General features: G+C 29.8%; 1 protein-coding gene across 1 annotated transcript; it reads right to left on the bottom strand.

Moving 5' to 3' along the window:
- Positions 1-3,447: 3,447 nt before the first annotated feature.
- LOC135136240 (probable E3 ubiquitin-protein ligase MGRN1) lies at positions 3,448-19,745 on the bottom strand. Its single transcript, XM_064065438.1, has 9 exons — positions 19,545-19,745; positions 19,371-19,489; positions 19,064-19,323; positions 18,828-19,015; positions 18,623-18,774; positions 18,338-18,577; positions 18,078-18,290; positions 4,066-4,399; positions 3,448-4,018 (listed from the first exon to the last, which is right to left on the bottom strand). The coding sequence occupies exons 1-9, from the start codon at positions 19,630-19,632 to the stop codon at positions 3,762-3,764; spliced, it is 1,851 nt and encodes a 616-aa protein (XP_063921508.1). The 5' UTR covers positions 19,633-19,745; the 3' UTR covers positions 3,448-3,761.
- Positions 19,746-20,506: the final 761 nt, after the last annotated feature.

Below are 20,506 nucleotides of genomic sequence, written 5' to 3'. Positions count from 1 at the left end.
TCGCTTCAGAGTTGTAAACTACATGTGTAGGACTATGTTATTTTATACAATTGAAAACCCATTTACTATGTACAATTTTGAAGTGACGTCATCGCATTAGTGGTGGGGATGATTAGACAAATTTTGGTTAGCGTTTTACCATCTACATGATATTCTTAATATAAGTACAAAATTTCACAACAATCGGTCGAGTACTTTCGGAGATTATCTGTCTAATAAAAATCCGGGACAACAGACGGACAGACGGACAGACGGACGGACAGACGGAGAGACGGACGGACAGACGGACAGACGGACAGACGGACGGACAGACGGACAGACGGACAGACGGACAGACAGACGGAAATGGGAGACCTATTTCTTCGTCTTCTAGGGGTCATGAAAGATCGAGAAAACGTAAAAGTAGAGAGTCGGCCGATGGACTCGATTACAATACTTCCTTTGCTTACGCTCGGGAAGTAAAAATCATCAGAATTGAGATAGGGCGGGTGGGCGGGGCTTATATTTTGACATTTTTGTCTTAATATACATAGCCGTCTTTTCACAACAAGAAACTTAGAACATTGTTAAAGTGGTATATTTTTATAAGGAAATATGGATTTTAAAATCATGGGGCCGAGCCTAATTGCAAAATCGATATTTTCTTACACAAATTTTCCATTTTAAACATGTTTTAAATTTCATGTTGTGATAAGAAGTCGGCACATATTAAAACAATAAAGCATAATGAAGGCCCGCCCACCCACCCTATCTCAATTGTGATGTTTTTTTTTATTCGTCGTGAACAAAGAGGGCGGAGCTTAACTGCACAATACTTTTCTTTACAAAAAATTACAAACAGAGTATCGTCTTGTTCAAAGAAATGTATGTAAATTAAGAAAAAAAGGCTAAATATTAACCCCGCCCACCCACCCCATCTCAATTGTGATGATTTTTTTTATTCTTAGAAACTTAAAACACATTTAAAATGGTAAATTTTTGTAAGTAACTACGGATTTTCCAATTAAACTGCGCCCCTTTGGCTCACGACGAATAAAAAAATCATCACAATTGAGATAGGGCGGGTGGGTGGGGCTTATATTTTCCCTTTTTTCTCAACATACGTAGTCGTCTTTTCAGAAAAAGAAACTTAAAACATGTTTAAAGTGGTAAATTCTTGTAGACAAATATGGATCTCCCTATCTCAATTCTGAATATAACATGCATGAAAATTTACGTTCAGTTTCAATTATGCATCAAAGAAAATTACTAAAGTTAAAATTGTGAGGTAAAGAAACATTTCATGAGGTGAAAAACTACAAATCTAACAAAATTACGTGAGTTTAATGTTTGCCATACTTTATCAACGATTAAAACAAAGAGTTTACATTATGTTAAATTATGCCACACTTTATCAACGATTCAAACAAAGAATCTACACTACGTTAAATGCTTTGATCCAAGTGATTGATTACTTAAAACAATTAGCTTTGAGAGTTCATATCGTGGATTGTTTATCCCAAACAAAACACATGGATAAATAAACAACACAAAATGCATCAGGCGTTGCGAAAAATAAAATGTCTCGGTGATATAATTTGCAACGTTCCGAGGAAAATGCGTCTCGATGATGTGATAATGATAACGATGACAATAACGATGATAACTGTCTAAGAAGAGAAATCTTTAATCCCTCCTTCAGTCCACGAAATTATATTATGAATTCTGCTGCACCTTTCTACGACCTTTTTCCGCCGTGAGGCAACTTTAGGTTGATTTAACTGTCGTAAATGAACTATTAGCAATCATGTGTGACGAATTAAGGAGCGTTATAATATACCACTTCAGTAGCATCCAGAAACGTTATTCGTAATTAGACAAACAAAATCAAACGAGTCCCAACTAAGTGAATTTCATGAAAACGCCTAGCAAGTATTTATCCAAGCAAATTCCTGATTGTTAAATTGCGTTATAACTAGTTAACGATTAAACTCCTAATATGAACTGTGAATTTACAAACAATGAATCAAATTTACACAACGTGTTAGCGTCGGTCGAAAATTCGCATTTTTCCGATTAGAAAGTCGCAAGAATTAGCTTCCTTCCTTTTATTAACTACCAAACCAACTAAACTTAACCTAGCTAACTCACCACATGGTTACACTCACAACACACACACCAAAAGTAACGCTTTGCTCTCCGACCAACCTTTTAACTAGCCACTACTAAGCAACTTTTTTTATTGAATTTGTTTTTCAAATTGAAATTATTCAAATGTGATTTCGCGCCGCTGTCGATTTTTTTTCAGCGCGAAAGTTTTTATTCAAATTCGGTCATCACAATACATTCATTAATTTTTTTGGGCCACCTGTATAAGCAAATCTAAAAAATATGAATGCAGTGATAAATCACAAATAAAAACTCATTATATTTTGCACATTTCGGGTGTAGAATTAGGAATTTAACTCGTTGCTATGGAAATTTGGTATTTAACACCTTTAAATTTCACAAGTTTTTACAAGATTAATAGGGGCAAAATCAGTTTTATCTTAACAAATACTATGACCACCCACCCGCCCTCTATTTTCTCAGAGGATATGTCATTTGCCGAAATAAGTCTTATCTTAGCAAGTACTATCCCCGCCCACCCACCCTTTACTTTCTTAGAGGGTATGTCATCTACAAAAATCAGTCTTATCTTACTAAGTACTAGCCCCGCCCACCCTCCCCCTATTTATTCAGAGGATATGCCATCTGCCAAAATCAGTCTTATCTTACTAAGTATTAGCCCCGCCCACCCTCCTCCTATTTATTCAGAGGATATGTCATTTGCCAAAATAAGATTTATGTTAGGAAGTACTAGCCCCGCCCACCCGCCCTTTATTTTCTTAGTACTTGCTAAGATAAGTCTTATTTTGCCAAAAAGACATCCTTTGAGAACATAGGGGCGGGTGGGCGGGGATAGTACTTGCTCAGGTAAGACTGATTTTGGCAAACGCCATACCCTCTGAAAGAATAGAGGGCGGGGCTAGCACTTACTAAGATAAGACTTAATAAGTTAAGTAAATTCCTATATTTGATTGATTATTTATTTTTTAACAACTCAGTAATTATTTTTTCTGAGATACTTACCCTGTTTAATAAGCCAATTTAAAAAATATTAATTCATCTCATCATATTTAGCACATTTAAGATAGGATATATTCAGCAATATTTTGAGGTGACGTCATCAATTTTTTAGGGGGGATGAGCAAATACATTTTGATAAAAACTTTCCCATGTTCATGATAACTGTAGAACTACTCCAAGACTTCAAAGCATTCGGTTTTCTAGTTCCTGATTAAATAAATAAATTAGACAGTGATCAACGGTCGAGAAAACATAAAAGTAGAGTCGGCCCACTAGGGAAGTAAAAATGAAGGAGAATGAATAAAACACACCTTTAATAGCATTATTTATTTGACTATCTTATATACATAAAACCAACATCACCTGTAAAACATAAATTACCTATATAATATACTTCAACCACTAGTTCTAGTATCTTCACAATTTTACAACTGCACAATATATACATATGATTTTCTAATCTAATAAAAATTTTGGACATGAATCATATTTATCACAAGTGAGTATTTTTGTTAATATTCAAGGTCGATAATCTCAATTAAGACCAATAATATTCTTTGAAATAAAAATAACTTGCATCAGCTTGCGCAATAATCGTGACGTAATATCATACAAAACAGTGTAGTGCTCGTGCCACCCTAACCCAACTTTACTTAAATATGTACAGCTCTTTCATTTAAGCCATTGTGGGCCACAACAGCTAGCAGATGCCTGGTACTAGAACCGCTCGTGTAGCTATCCCCACTACTTCTAGCACTAGCATGCGACATTGGGGTCCCGGGGAGTCTCTGCGGGGTGCTCTCCACAGAACTAGTAGCACCGGTGCTTTCATACAGCGGTCCCGGAGTGGGGGCGGGTTCCTCGGGGGTATAATAATCAGATTCGTCTCCTCGTTCTTCCCCGTTGCTCCCTACAAAATCAATAACGTCACCCATATTTCTGAACCAACTTACTTACTGTTATAGGTTTTATTTTTGTCAGAGGCGGGGCGCGACGCCACTTCTTCATGGTCGGTGTCGGTGTCGTCAATGGGTTCCACCACGTCCACCATGTTCAAGGCCAAACTACCACCTCTGACGTCACTGTTTTGCAACAATGGCGACAACTTCTCCGCCTCGCTATCCTCGTCTCCATTTTCATCCTTTTCAGTTTTTTCGTTCACGTGCTTGACGGCGTCCCGAGACCGGTGCTTGGGGCGAGGACTCGCTGCCTCCTTCGTCGCGTCCGGGAGAAGGGGGCACTTCGGAGTCTCTTTATCTTCTTCGTTCCGGGTCGTCATTAGCACGCCATACTAGACATAAAAAAAATTGGTCTAAAGAGTTTAGACAGTACTTCCTTCGCTGTCGGAAACTTGACGACTGCATGCCTATTGTGTTTTTTTTGTCTTTACATTTTTGTAGTGGGAATTTAAAAGAAATTGCGATGACGTCATCAACATTTTTGCAAGGACACGTATATCACTTGGGATAGATGTAGTGTAATACTAAGAATACAATTATTATATTCTCAAATTTTCGGGAAAATGAATTGGGTCGTTTTGAATATTGATTTGTAATAATCAATAAAATAACGAAACAATTTACTCACGTATACCTACGTATCAGAGGCAACTGAAAATCGTGTATGTATAAACATTCTTAATTTAAGATGACAGGCGTAACAGCATACGTGAGAGTCAAACATTGGGTTTTATTTTAATTCTTGACGGTGAAATTCACAATTGGTTGATTATAAACATGTCTATTTCACATTCGCGGAACCAAGTGAGCGCATAAAACAAATGCAGGTCTGTAATGTTAAAGTCGATGTAAATAAGCGTGCTACCCTTATGTTTCAACCGAGTTTTTCCTTTAACAAATTTTGTGTCTACCAAATTGGGTTGGTTGAGGTGTAATACTAATAATAAGTGTTGCCTTTAATTTAATCAATAAAATAAATTGACTTCATTAATTTTTTTGAACCACCTCTTAAGAAAATCTAAAAAATATGAATGGAATGATAAATCACAAGTACAAAACTCATCATATTTTTTGCATTTTAGATAGAATTTATTCAGCAAAATTTTGGAGTGACGTCATCAATTTTTTAGGGGGGAAGAGCAAATACATTTTGATAAAAAATTTACCATGCTTATGGTAATTTTAAAACATCTTCAAGATTTCAAAGCATTCGGTTTTGTAGTTCCTGAGTAAATCAGAAAAATAAATTTTGCGCATTCATTATTTTTTTTTGTGTCACCTGTATATGCAAATCCAAAAAATATGAATGGAGTGATATATCACAAGTACAGACGCATCATGTTTTGTACATTTTAGATAGGATTTATTCGGCAAACTTTTGAGCTGACGTCATCAAGTTTTTGGAGGGGATAACCAAATATTTCAAAACATTCGGGTTAGCAGATTCAAAATTAAATTGCAAAATGTTGTTTTATAATTTTGATTTTTTTTCCAAAAATCTCGACGTTTCGGGTAACCATTTTTAAGTTTTTGTTGTCGATTTTTCAAATTCTCGATTTTTATTTCGTCAGTTTTTCAGGTTTCAATGTTATAATTTTTAGATTTGACAGTTTCTCGGTTTTTCGATTTTTACATTTTAAGATATTTTTATTTTTTGATTTTTCAATTGTTGATTTTTTACTTTCGCTATTTTTTCAACATTTCGGTAATTCCATTTTTTTTTTATTGTTCAATGTTTCATTTTTTCAAGTTTTCAGTTTTTTTATTTTACGGTTTTTCGATGTTTATTTTGACATTCTTCAACTTTTGAATTTTACAATTTGTCGATTTTCCTATTTCTAGAAAATTTTGTTTTCCGTATTTTCTATTTCTCGATTTTTAATTAATCAGTTTTTCGATTTTACAGTTTCTTTTTTTTAAGTTTTCAAATTTTCAGTTGTTTTTTCAATTATGAAGTTTTCAGTTTCTCAAGTTTTAATATTACAATTTTTAAATTTCTCGGTGTTCAACTTTCGTTTTTTCTATTTTTGATTTTCAATTTTGCAATTGTTCGATTTTTCTGTTTTTTAAATTTGCAGTTTTTTTCATTTTTAAGGTTCAATTTTTCCTTTTCCAATTGTTGACCTCTTAATTATTCGATTTTGAGTTTTGTTATTCGATTTCTCAGTTTTTCAGTTTTACAATTTTCCGATTTTTTTGATTTTTTGAAATTTCATTTTTAATATGGTTGTCCTTTTCCAAGTTTCATTTCTTCGATTTTTTATTTTCTCAATTCGAGATTTTTAAATTCTTGTTTTTTTTAATTGTTAATTTTTCAATTTTTCCGTGTTTCGTATTTACATTGTTCGATTTCTCGATTTTTTTAGTTTTTCTTTTGGCTTTTTAATTACCCGAATTTTCAGTTTCTGTATTTTTTCAAATCTTTGAATTCTCGGTTTTTAGATTTTTCAGTTTTTCAGTGTTTCTTCTTTTCGATGTATAATTTTTCAATTTTTCCGTTTCTTTTTTACAATTTCTTAATTTTTTAGTTTTCAGGTTTTCATTTTAAAATTTTTGGATTTTGATTTTTTTTTGTATTTTTTATTGTTTAATTTATATAAGTTTTTCTTTTTCGTTTTTTCAGTTTTTCACTTTCTCCATTTTTAATTAGTCACGGTTTTCAGGTTTTAATATTACAATTTTTCGATTTTTCAATTGTTTTTTCAATTATCCCATTGTTCAATTTCTCAATTTTTTCATTTTTCTATTTTTCAATTTTCAAATTTTTCGATATTTCAAGTTTCATTTTTTCGGTTTTTTCAAGTTTTCTTTACTTTTTCAGTTCTTCGATTTCTCAATTTTTTCATTTTTCAATTCAATTCAAAATTTCGGTTTGAATCAATTTGTCCTTTTCTTGGACAATTAAAAAATGACAAATCGAGAAAATGAAGAAACAATAATCGAGAATTTGAAAAATTTTGTATCGAAAAATTGTAGAACTGCTCCTTTTTGTCGATTTTTCAATTTCTCGATTTTTAATTGTTGCATTTTTTAAAGTTTCGGTGTTACAATTATTCGATTTTGCAAAATTTTAATTTGGTTAAAATTGGAAATCAAGAGCTTGAAAATAGCAAAATTGTTTCGTTTTTACAATTTTTCAATTTTTCGGTGTCTCAATTTTTTAGTTTCTCGATTTTCATTTTGAAATTTTTAGATTTTCATTTTAAAATTTTTGTATTCTTCATTGTTTCAACGATACAATTTTCCGATTTTCCAATATTTTGGTTTGGATAAATTTGTTCTTTTGCTGAAAAATAAAGAAAACACGAAATTGAAAAATTAAAAAACTATAAAAGTTTAAAACTCAAAAAATTGTAAAATCGAAGAACTAACAAAGCAAAAAATTGGTCTAAAGAGTTTAGACAGTACTTCGCTCGCTGTCGGAAACGTGACGACTGCATGTCTATTATGTTTTTTTTTCGCAGTAGATTTCATAATTTTTTTTTGAGTCACCCGGTATATGCAAATTCAAAAAATATGAATGGAATGATAAATTACAAAGTACAGACTCATCATTTTTGTATATTCTAAATAGGATTTATTCGGCAAATTTTTGAGCTGACGTCATCAGTTTTTTGTAGAAGATAACCAAATATATTTTGACTAAAAATTTATAATGCTCTTTATAACCTTAAAACATTTGCAAGATTTCAAAACATTCGGTTCTGGAGTTCCTGATTAAATCAATAAAATACATTTACCCATTCATTATTTTTTTTGAGTCACCCTGTATATGCAAATCCAAAAAATATGAATGGAGTGATAAATGACAAGTACAGACTCATCATATTTTGTACAGTTTACATAGGATTTATTTGGCAAACTTTTGAGCTGACGTCATCAAGTTTTTGGAGGGGATAACCAAATATTTTTTGACTAAAGATTTATGATGCCCTTTAGAGCCTTAAAACATCTGCAACATTTCGAAACATTCGGGTTAGCAGATTCAAAATTAAATTGCAAAATGTTGTTTTATAATTTTGATTTTTTTTCCAAAAATCTGGACGTTTCGGGTAAGCATTTTTAAGTTTTTGTTGTCGATTTTTCAAATTCTCGATTTTTATTTCGTCAGTTTTTCAGGTTTCAATGTTATAATTTTTAGATTTGACAGTTTCTCGGTTTTTCGATTTTTACATTTTAAGATATTTTTATTTTTTGATTTTTCAATTGTTGATTTTTTACTTTCGCTATTTTTTCAACATTTCGGTATTTCCATTTTTTTTTATTGTTCAATGTTTCATTTTTTTCAAGTTTTCAGTTTTTTTATTTTACGGTTTTTCGATGTTTATTTTGACATTCTTCAACTTTTGAATTTTACAATTTGTCGATTTTCCTATTTCTAGAAAATTTTGTTTTCCGTATTTTCTATTTCTCGATTTTTAATTAATCAGTTTTTCGATTTTACAGTTTCTTTTTTTTAATTTTTCAAATTTTCAGTTGTTTTTTCAATTATCGAAGTTTTCAGTTTCTCAAGTACAATTACAATTACAATTTTTAAATTTCTCGGTGTTCAACTTTCGGTTTTTCTATTTTTGATTTTCAATTTTGCAATTGCTCGATTTTTCTGTTTTTTAAATTTGCAGTTTTTTTCATTTTCAAGGTTCAATTTTTCCTTTTCCAATTGTTGACGTCTTAATTATTCGATTTTGAGTTTTGTTATTTTTGCAGGTCTTCGGTTTCTCAGTTTTTCAGTTTTACAATTTTCCGATTTTTTTGATTTTTTGAAATTTCATTTTTAATATGGTTGTCCTTTTCCAAGTTTCATTTCTTCGATTTTTTATTTTCTCAATTCGAGATTTTTAAATTCTTGGGTTTTTAATTACCCGAATTTTCAGTTTCTGTATTTTTTCAAATCTTTGAATTCTCGGTTTTTAGATTTTTCAGTTTTTCAGTGTTTCTTCTTTTCGATGTATAATTTTTCAATTTTTCCGTTTCTTTTTTACAATTTCTTAATTTTTTAGTTTTCCGGTTTTCATTTTAAAATTTTTGGATTTTGATTTTTTTTTTGTGTTTTTGATTGTTTAATTTATATAAGTTTTTGTTTTTCGTTTTTTCAGTTTTTCACTTTCTCCATTTTTAATTAATCACGGTTTTCAGGTTTTAATATTACAATTTTTCGATTTTTCAATTGTTTTTTCAATTATCCCATTGTTCAATTTCTCAATTTTTTCATTTTTCTATTTTTCAATTTTCAAATTTTTCGATATTTCAAGTTTCATTTTTTCGGTTTTTTCAAGTTTTCTTTACTTTTTTAGTTCGTCGATTTCTCAATTTTTTCATTTTTCAATTCAATTCAAAATTTCGGTTTGAATCAAGTTGTCCTTTTCTTGGACAATTAAAAAATGACAAATCGAGAAAATGAAGAATAATCGAGAATTTGAAAAATTTTGTATCAAAAAATTGCAGAATTGTTGCGTTTTGTCGATTTTTCAATTTCTCGATTTTTAATTGTTGCATTTTTTAAAGTTTCGGTGTTACAATTATTCGATTTTGCAAAATTTTAATTTGGTTAAAATTGGAAATCAAGAGCTTGAAAATAGCAAAGTTGTTTCGTTTTTACAATTTTTCAATTTTTCGGTGTCTCAATTTTTTAGTTTCTCGATTTTCACTTTGAAATTTTTAGATTTTCATTTTAAAAATTTTGTATTCTTCACTGTTTCAACGATACAATTTTCCGATTTTCCAATATTTTAGTTTGGATAAATTTGTTCTTTTGCTGAAAAATAAAGAAAACACGAAATTGAAAAATTAAAAAACTATAAAAGTTTAAAACTCAAAAAATTGTAAAATCGAAGAACTAACAAAGCAAAAAATTGGTCTAAAGAGTTTAGTTTCATTATTTTTTTTGAGTCACCCGGTATATGCAAATTCAAAAAATATGAATGGGATGATAAATTACAAAGTACAGACTCATCATTTTTGTATATTCTAAATAGGATTTATTCGGCAAATTTTTGAGCTGACGTCATCAGTTTTTTGTAGAAGATAACCAAATATATTTTGACTAAAAATTTATAATGCTCTTTATAACCTTAAAACATTTGCAAGATTTCAAAACATTCGGTTCTGGAGTTCCTGATTAAATCAATAAAATACATTTACCCATTCATTATTTTTTTTGAGTCACCCTGTATATGCAAATCCAAAAAATATGAATGGAGTGATAAATGACAAGTACAGACTCATCATATTTTGTACAGTTTACATAGGATTTATTTGGCAAACTTTTGAGCTGACGTCATCAAGTTTTTGGAGGGGATAACCAAATATTTCGAAACATTCGGGTTAGCAGATTCAAAATTAAATTGCAAAATGTTGTTTTATAATTTTGATTTTTTTTCCAAAAATCTGGACGTTTCGGGTAAGCATTTTTAAGTTTTTGTTGTCGATTTTTCAAATTCTCGATTTTTATTTCGTCAGTTTTTCAGGTTTCAATGTTATAATTTTTAGATTTGACAGTTTCTCGGTTTTTCGATTTTACATTTTAAGATATTTTTATTTTTTGATTTTTCAATTGTTGATTTTTTACTTTCGCTATTTTTTCAACATTTCGGTATTTCCATTTTTTTTATTGTTCAATGTTTCATTTTTTTCAAGTTTTCAGTTTTTTTATTTTACGGTTTTTCGATGTTTATTTTGACATTCTTCAACTTTCGAATTTTACAATTTGTCGATTTTCCTATTTCTAGAAAATTTTGTTTTCCGTATTTTCTATTTTTTTTTTATTTTTCAAATTTTCAGTTGCTTTTCAATTATCGAAGTTATTTTCCGATTTTTTTGATTTTTTAAAATTTCATTTTTAATATGGTTGTCCTTTTCCAAGTTTCATTTCTTCGATTTTTTATTTTCTCAATTCGAGATTTTTAAATTCTTGTTTTTTTTTAATTGTTAAATTTTCAATTTTTCCGTGTTTCGTATTTACATTGTTCGATTTCTCGATTTTTTTAGTTTTTCTTTTGGCTTTTTAATTACCCGATTTTTCAGTTTCTGTATTTTTTCAAATCTTTGAATTCTCGGTTTTTAGATTTTTCAGTTTTTCAGTGTTTCTTCTTTTCGATGTATAACTTTTCAATTTTTCCGTTTCTTTTTAACAATTTCTTAATTTTTTAGTTTTCAGGTTTTCATTTTAAAATTTTTGGATTTTGATTTTTTTTGTATTTTTGATTGTTTAATTTACATAAGTTTTTGTTTTTCGTTTTTTCAGTTTTTCACTTTCTCCATTTTTAATTAATCACGGTTTTCAGGTTTTAATATTACAATTTTTCGATTTTTCAATTGTTTTTTCAATTATCCCATTGTTCAATTTCTCAATTTTTTCATTTTTCTATTTTTCAATTTTCAAATTTTTCGATATTTCAAGTTTCATTTTTTCGGTTTTTTCAAGTTTTCTTTACTTTTTCAGTGCTTCGATTTCTCAATTTTTTCATTTTTCAATTCAATTCAAAATTTCGGTTTGAATCAATTTGTCCTTTTCTTGGACAATTAAAAAATGACAAATCGAGAAAATGAAGAAACAATAATCGAGAATTTGAAAAATTTTGTATCGAAAAATTGCAGAACTGTTCCTTTTTGTCGATTTTTCAATTTCTCGATTTTTAATTGTTGCATTTTTTAAAGTTTCGGTGTTACAATTATTCGATTTTGCAAAATTTTAATTTGGTTAAAATTGGAAATCAAGAGCTTGAAAATAGCAAAATTGTTTCGTTTTTACAATTTTTCAATTTTTCGGTGTCTCAATTTTTTAGTTTCTCGATTTTCATTTTGAAATTTTTAGATTTTCATTTTAAAATTTTTGTATTCTTCATTGTTTCAACGATACACTTTTCCGATTTTCCAATATTTTAGTTTGGATAAATTTGTTCTTTTGCTGAAAAATAAAGAAAACACGAAATTGAAAAATTAAAAAACTATAAAGTTTAAAACTCAAAAAATTGTAAAATCGAAGAACTAACAAAACAAAAAATTGGTCTAAAGAGTTTAGACAGTACTTCGCTCGCTGTCGGAAACGTGACGACTGCATGTCTATTATGTTTTTTTTTCGCAGTAGATTTCATTATTTTTTTTGAGTCACCCGGTATATGCAAATTCAAAAAATATGAATGGAATGATACATTACAAAGTACAGACTCATCATTTTTGTATATTCTAAATAGGATTTATTCGGCAAATTTTTGAGCTGACGTCATCAGTTTTTTGTAGAAGATAACCAAATATATTTTGACTAAAAATTTATAATGCTCTTTATAACCTTAAAACATTTGCAAGATTTCAAAACATTCGGTTCTGGAGTTCCTGATTAAATCAATAAAATACATTTACCCATTCATTATTTTTTTTGAGTCACCCTGTATATGCAAATCCAAAAAATATGAATGGAGTGATAAATGACAAGTACAGACTCATCATATTTTGTAGTTTACATAGGATTTAATTGGCAAACTTTTGAGCTGACGTCATCAAGTTTTTGGAGGGGATAACCAAATATTTTTTGACTAAAGATTTATGATGCCCTTTAGAGCCTTAAAACATCTGCAACATTTCGAAACATTCGGGTTAGCAGATTCAAAATTAAATTGCAAAATGTTGTTTTATAATTTTGATTTTTTTTCCAAAAATCTGGACGTTTCGGGTAAGCATTTTTAAGTTTTTGTTGTCGATTTTTCAAATTCTCGATTTTTATTTCGTCAGTTTTTCAGGTTTCAATGTTATAATTTTTAGATTTGACAGTTTCTCGGTTTTTCGATTTTTACATTTTAAGATATTTTTATTTTTTGATTTTTCAATTGTTGATTTTTTACTTTCGCTATTTTTTCAACATTTCGGTATTTCCATTTTTTTTTATTGTTCAATGTTTCATTTTTTTCAAGTTTTCAGTTTTTTTATTTTACGGTTTTTCGATGTTTATTTTGACATTCTTCAACTTTTGAATTTTACAATTTGTCGATTTTCCTATTTCTAGAAAATTTTGTTTTCCGTATTTTCTATTTCTCGATTTTTAATTAATCAGTTTTTCGATTTTACAGTTTCTTTTTTTTAATTTTTCAAATTTTCAGTTGTTTTTTCAATTATCGAAGTTTTCAGTTTCTCAAGTACAATTACAATTACAATTTTTAAATTTCTCGGTGTTCAACTTTCGGTTTTTCTATTTTTGATTTTCAATTTTGCAATTGTTCGATTTTTCTGTTTTTTAAATTTGCAGTTTTTTTCATTTTCAAGGTTCAATTTTTCCTTTTCCAATTGTTGACGTCTTAATTATTCGATTTTGAGTTTTGTTATTTTTGCAGGTCTTCGGTTTCTCAGTTTTTCAGTTTTACAATTTTCCGATTTTTTTGATTTTTTGAAATTTCATTTTTAATATGGTTGTCCTTTTCCAAGTTTCATTTCTTCGATTTTTTATTTTCTCAATTCGAGATTTTTAAATTCTTGTTTTTTTTTAATTGTTAATTTTTCAATTTTTCCGTGTTTCGTATTTACATTGTTCGATTTCTCGATTTTTTTAGTTTTTCTTTTGGCTTTTTAATTACCCGATTTTTCAGTTTCTGTATTTTTTCAAATCTTTGAATTCTCGGTTTTTAGATTTTTCAGTTTTTCAGTGTTTCTTCTTTTCGATGTATAATTTTTCAATTTTTCCGTTTCTTTTTTACAATTTCTTAATTTTTTAGTTTTCAGGTTTCCATTTTAAAATTTTTGGATTTTGATTTTTTTTTGTATTTTTGATTGTTTAATTTATATAAGTTTTTGTTTTTCGTTTTTTCAGTTTTTCACTTTCTCCATTTTTAATTAATCACGGTTTTCAGGTTTTAATATTACAATTTTTCGATTTTTCAATTGTTTTTCAATTATCCCATTGTTCAATTTCTCAATTTTTTCATTTTTCTATTTTTCAATTTTCAAATTTTTCGATATTTCAAGTTTCATTTTTTCGGTTTTTTCAAGTTTTCTTTACTTTTTCAGTTCTTCGATTTCTCAATTTTTTCATTTTTCAATTCAATTCAAAATTTCGGTTTGAATCAAGTTGTCCTTTTCTTGGACAATTAAAAAATGACAAATCGAGAAAATGAAGAAACAATAATCGAGTGTTATCGATGTTACAATTATTCGATTTTGCAAAATTTTAATTTGGTTAAAATTGGAAATCAAGAGCTTGAAAATAGCAAAATTGTTTCGTTTTTACAATTTTTCAATTTTTCGGTGTCTCGATTTTTTGGTTTCTCGATTTTCATTTTGAAATTTTTAGATTTTCATTTTAAAATTTTTGTATTCTTCATTGTTTCAACGATACAATTTTCCGATTTTCCAATATTTTAGTTTGGATAAATTTGTTCTTTTGCTGAAAAATAAAGAAAACACGAAATTGAAAAATTAAAAAACTATAAAAGTTTAAAACTCAAAAAATTGTAAAATCGAAGAACTAACAAAGCAAAAAATTGGTCTAAAGAGTTTAGACAGTACTTCGCTCGCTGTCGGAAATGTGACGACTGCATGTCTATTATGTTTTTTTTTCGCAGTAGATTTCATTATTTTTTTTGAGTCACCCGGTATATGCAAATTCAAAAAATATGAATGGAATGATAAATTACAAAGTACAGACTCATCATTTTTGTATATTCTAAATAGGATTTATTCGGCAAATTTTTGAGCTGACGTCATCAGTTTTTTGTAGAAGATAACCAAATATATTTTGACTAAAAATTTATAATGCTCTTTATAACCTTAAAACATTTGCAAGATTTCAAAACATTCGGTTCTGGAGTTCCTGATTAAATCAATAAAATACATTTACCCATTCATTATTTTTTTTGAGTCACCTTGTATATGCAAATCCAAAAAATATGAATGGAGTGATAAATGACAAGTACAGACTCATCATATTTTGTACAGTTTACATAGGATTTATTTGGCAAACTTTTGAGCTGACGTCATCAAGTTTTTGGAGGGGATAACCAAATATTTCGAAACATTCGAGTTAGCAGATTCAAAATTAAATTGCAAAATGTTGTTTTATAATTTTGATTTTTTTTCCAAAAATCTGGACGTTTCGGGTAAGCATTTTTAAGTTTTTGTTGTCGATTTTTCAAATTCTCGATTTTTATTTCGTCAGTTTTTCAGGTTTCAATGTTATAATTTTTAGATTTGACAGTTTCTCGGTTTTTCAATTTTTACATTTTAAGATATTTTTATTTTTTGATTTTTCAATTGTTGATTTTTTACTTTCGCTATTTTTTCAACATTTCGGTATTTCCATTTTTTTTATTGTTCAATGTTTCATTTTTTTCAAGTTTTCAGTTTTTTTATTTTACGGTTTTTCGATGTTTATTTTGACATTCTTCAACTTTTGAATTTTACAATTTGTCGATTTTCCTATTTCTAGAAAATTTTGTTTTCCGTATTTTCTATTTCTCGATTTTTAATTAATCAGTTTTTCGATTTTACAGTTTCTTTTTTTTAATTTTTCAAATTTTCAGTTGTTTTTTCAATTATCGAAGTTTTCAGTTTCTCAAGTTTTAATATTACAATTTTTAAATTTCTCGGTGTTCAACTTTCGTTTTTTCTATTTTTGATTTTCAATTTTGCAATTTTTTTAAATTTGTTTTTTAAATTTGCAGTTTTTTTTCATTTTTAAGGTTCAATTTTTCCTTTTCCAATTGTTGACCTCTTAATTATTCGATTTTGAGTTTTGTTATTTTTGCAGGTCTTCGATTTCTCAATTTTTCAGTTTTACAATTTTCCGATTTTTTTGATTTTTTAAAATTTCATTTTTAATATGGTTGTCCTTTTCCAAGTTTCATTTCTTCGATTTTTTATTTTCTCAATTCGAGATTTTTAAATTCTTGTTTTTTTTTAATTGTTAATTTTTCAATTTTTCCGTGTTTCGTATTTACATTGTTCGATTTCTCGATTTTTTTAGTTTTTCTTTTGGCTTTTTAATTACCCGATTTTTCAGTTTCTGTATTTTTTCAAATCTTTGAATTCTCGGTTATTAGATTTTTCAGTTTTTCAGTGTTTCTTCTTTTCGATGTATAATTTTTCAATTTTTCCGTTTCTTTTTTACAATTTCTTAATTTTTTAGTTTTCCGGTTTTCATTTTAAAATTTTTGGATTTTGATTTTTTTTTGTATTTTTTATTGTTTAATTTATATAAGTTTTTGTTTTTCGTTTTTTCAGTTTTTCACTTTCTCCATTTTTAATTAATCACGGTTTTCAGGTTTTAATATTACAATTTTTCGATTTTTCAATTGTTTTTTCAATTATCCCATTGTTCAATTTCTCAATTTTTTCATTTTTCTATTTTTCAATTTTCAAATTTTTCGATATTTCAAGTTTCATTTTTTCGGTTTTTTCAAGTTTTCTTTACTTTTTCAGTTCTTCGATTTCTCAATTTTTTCATTTTTCAATTCAATTCAAAATTTCGGTTTGAATCAAGTTGTCCTTTTCTTGGACAATTAAAAAATGACAAATCGAGAAAATGAAGAAAAAATAATCGAGAATTTGAAAAATGTTGTATCGAAAAATTGCAGAACTGTTCCTTTTTGTCGATTTTTCAATTTCTCGATTTTTAATTGTTGCATTTTTTAAAGTTTCGGTGTTACAATTATTCGATTTTGCAAAATTTTAATTTGGTTAAAATTGGAAATCAAGAGCTTGAAAATAGCAAAATTGTTTCGTTTTTACAATTTTTCAATTTTTCGGTGTCTCAATTTTTTAGTTTCTCGATTTTCACTTTGAAATTTTTAGATTTTCATTTTAAAATTTTTGTATTCTTCATTGTTTCAACGATACAATTTTCCGATTTTCCAATATTTTAGTTTGGATAAATTTGTTCTTTTGCTGAAAAATAAAGAAAACACGAAATTGAAAAATTAAAAAACTATAAAAGTTTAAAACTCAAAAAATTGTAAAATCGAAGAACTAACAAAGCAAAAAATTGGTCTAAAGAGTTTAGTTTCATTATTTTTTTTGAGTCACCCGGTATATGCAAATTCAAAAAATATGAATGGGATGATAAATTACAAAGTACAGACTCATCATTTTTGTATATTCTAAATAGGATTTATTCGGCAAATTTTTGAGCTGACGTCATCAGTTTTTTGTAGAAGATAACCAAATATATTTTGACTAAAAATTTATAATGCTCTTTATAACCTTAAAACATTTGCAAGATTTCAAAACATTCGGTTCTGGAGTTCCTGATTAAATCAATAAAATACATTTACCCATTCATTTTTTTTTTGAGTCACCCTGTATATGCAAATCCAAAAAATATGAATGGAGTGATAAATGACAAGTACAGACTCATCATATTTTGTACAGTTTACATAGGATTTATTTGGCAAACTTTTGAGCTGACGTCATCAAGTTTTTGGAGGGGATAACCAAATATATTTTGACTAAAGATTTATGATGCTCCTTAGAGCCTTAAAACATCTGCAACATTTCAAAACTTTCGGGTTAGCAGATTCAAAATTAAATTGCAAAATGTTTTTATAATTTTGATTTTTTTTCCAAAAATCTGGACGTTTCGGGTAAAAACTGAATTCGGAGTCGTAAACTACATGTGTAGGACTATGTTATTTTATACAATTTAAGACCTATTTACTATGTACAATTTTGAAGTGACGTCATCGCATTAGTGGTGGGGATGATTAGACAAATTTCAGTTAGCGTTTTACCATCTACATGATATTCTTAATATAAGTACAAAATTTCACAACAATCGGTCGAGTACTTTCGGAGATTATCTGTCTAATAAAAATCCGGGACGGCAGACAGACGGACAGACAGACGGAAATTTCTTCGTCTTCTAGGGGTCATGAAAGATCGAGAAAACGTAAAAGTAGAGAGTCGGCCGACGTACTCGATTAATAAAGCAATAATTCAGGAATGTAACTGTGGTGTTCAAATTTGCCATATTTAGGACCAACGAGACGCAAACAACGCCAATTTTTTGACCAGTAATCAAGAAAATTCTACCTCGGGTGTGCTAGGATCAGACCCCTTAGTTTTAAGCGGCGTCCGATCGGCGCTCCTGTTTAAAATTTGGGCTGCTTGAATTGCATGTTCGCTGTCCGGCGTTTCCACCAAGTCGGGCATTGCGGATGGGGGCTGCCGCGGGATGCACGGTCCGTTGAGAGCTTCAATCAAAGACACGGCTTCATAACCCGGCGGAATGTTATCACAGCTCCCCTAAAGTCAGCTTTAAAAATTTACAAACTCGATATAGTAGGACTCACGTCTGGTGGGTTGATGGAGGCCAGGCTCGGGTTGGCGCACTTCTGGAGGGCCCGGATTTGCAGCAAAGCCCTGAATGGGGCCCGGCAAATCGGGCAGTTGTTGGCTTGGTATCTCAAGGAGTCAGCGCAGGAGTTGCACAGACACAAGTGGCGACAGGGCAGGATTAAGGTGTCGCGGACGTCGCACATGCAAATCACGCATTCGGAACCGTTGTCTTCGGTCTCGTCGTCGCCGGATTGCTACAATAAATCGCGTAATGAGAGTCAAACAAACAACGAAACTACCTTGTCGTTATTTTTGTTTTCAATACCGTAGATTTCTTGCAGGAGGTAGCAAAGCCCGTCGACGAACAACTTCTGTTTGAGAGCTTTAAGAACGTATGTACCATCTGATAATTTTTCAGCAGTGGCTATAGTAGTGTGTGATTGTCGCATTTCTACAAATAAAAAAAAAAATAAAAATATATACAGGGTGTGACGACAATACAACCTTCAGCGCCCTCTTCCGCGACACAATGAATCGCAATTGGAATGATTTCACGATCGACGTCATACAACAACTCCTCTTCAGTGTACTTAGACGGATCAAAAATGTGAGTCATTTGACAAAACTGCTGATTAGCACCTCTCTTATAATGGAATGTTTCTGAAGTCATGGCGGCATCTCGTGGCACATACCTTAACAACAACACTTAAATCGTGATAAATTTGACTAAACACACTTACGTGACGCCATTTGGTCCGAAATCCTCGCTACAAAAGTAGTAAATTGTGATAGCACAGCGCACGTCGCAGTCAAACGTGAACTCAATATTGAACGTCGAACTTTTCCCCAATTCCACGTCTCGTATGTCCCTCTCATTTTTCTCCACCGGTTTTGAATAGTCCGCTGGAGCCCTAACAAACCGCAGCGACTCCTTCCGGATATTCACCAGACTTTTGAGCGTTTTCGTGGGTTCGTTGGGTTGCGGAGGAGGATATGGAAACTACAAACATCGCTAGAAATCAGCGCTTCGTTTGAAAATTGACTTACAGGTGTCGGTCGACTCCCCAGAAAGTTGAGATCTGAGTTTTCTCCAAACAGGTACGATTCGGGCTGCGGTGTGTCGAATCGTTCGCCCCCCATGATAAAGTGACTCCCGAAGTAGTTGCCTTTCGAAAAACAAAAATTAACAGTGTTTGTGGGGTTGATTAAGTGGTGTCGTACCAGATCTGGGTGGGTACTTGTACGCGTGATTCGAGACCACGTCGACCTCCTCGACTCCGGCGTGTTGTCTGCTGGCCAGGGAACCCATCTCAGGTGGCGAAAATAGACTTAATTTAAAAAAAAAGCCAAATTTCTTTAATTTGACATATTTTTATTTTGACGTGTGTCAAACAAAATGGTTTTGGGGACGGATCTGTCGAAGTCGAACTGTGCCAACCTGACAAAGCGCCAACACAAATTCCCCTATTTGTAAGCATTTTTTTTTAATTCGCATCGATTTTTGAAGTTTTTAAGATCCTTAGCTGTCCGATTTTAGGCTTTCTCAGTTTTTCGATTTTTATTTTGGAGTTCTTGCATTTTTAAAGTTTTTGTTGTCGATTTTTCAAATTCTCGATTTTTATTTCGTCAGTTTTTTCAGGTTTGACAGTTTCTCGTTTTTTCGATTTTTACATTTTAAGATATTTTTATTTTTTGATTTTTCAATTGTTGATTTTTTACTTTCGCTATTTTTTCAACATTTCGGTATTTCATTTTTTTTTTATTGTTCAATGTTTCATTTTTTTCAAGTTTTCAGTTTTTTTATTTTACGGTTTTTCGATGTTTAGTTTGACATTCTTCAATTTTCGAATTTTACAAGTTGTCGATTTTCCTATTTCTAGAAAATTTTGTTTTCCGTATTTTCTATTTTTTTTTTTATTTTTCAAATTTTCAGTTGTTTTTCAATTATCGAAGTTTTCAGTGTCTCAAGTTTTAATATTACAATTTTTGGATTTCTCGGTGTTCCAACTTTCGTTTTTTTCTATTTTTGATTTTCAATTTTGCAATTGTTCGATTTTTCTGTTTTTTAAATTTTCAGTTTTTTTCATTTTTAAGGATCAATTTTTCCTTTTCCAATTGTTGACCTCTTAATTATTCGATTTTGAGTTTTGTTATTTTTGCAGTTCTTCGATTTCTCAATTTTT

This window comes from Zophobas morio, unplaced genomic scaffold (genome assembly GCF_036711695.1).
Source record: "Zophobas morio isolate AGI-343-1 ecotype UQ-CSIRO unplaced genomic scaffold, CSIRO_AGI_Zmor_V1 ptg000026l, whole genome shotgun sequence".
Classification (NCBI taxonomy): domain Eukaryota; kingdom Metazoa; phylum Arthropoda; class Insecta; order Coleoptera; family Tenebrionidae; genus Zophobas; species Zophobas morio.
Note: the sequence above shows the minus strand (reverse complement) of the source record. Positions and strands in the feature narration are given on the sequence as shown.

Bases quoted from the DNA above. Each gene is read 5' to 3' on its own strand.
- LOC135136240 (XM_064065438.1), bottom strand. From the start codon at position 19,632: ATGGGTTCCCTGGCCAGCAGACAACACGCCGGAGTCGAGGAGGTCGAC. The intron at 19,016-19,063 runs GTAAGTGTGTTT...GTTGTTGTTAAG, and splicing joins TTCGGACCAAATGGCGTCAC to GTATGTGCCACGAGATGCCG. The intron at 18,578-18,622 runs GTAGTTTCGTTG...GATTTATTGTAG, and splicing joins AAAACAAAAATAACGACAAG to CAATCCGGCGACGACGAGAC.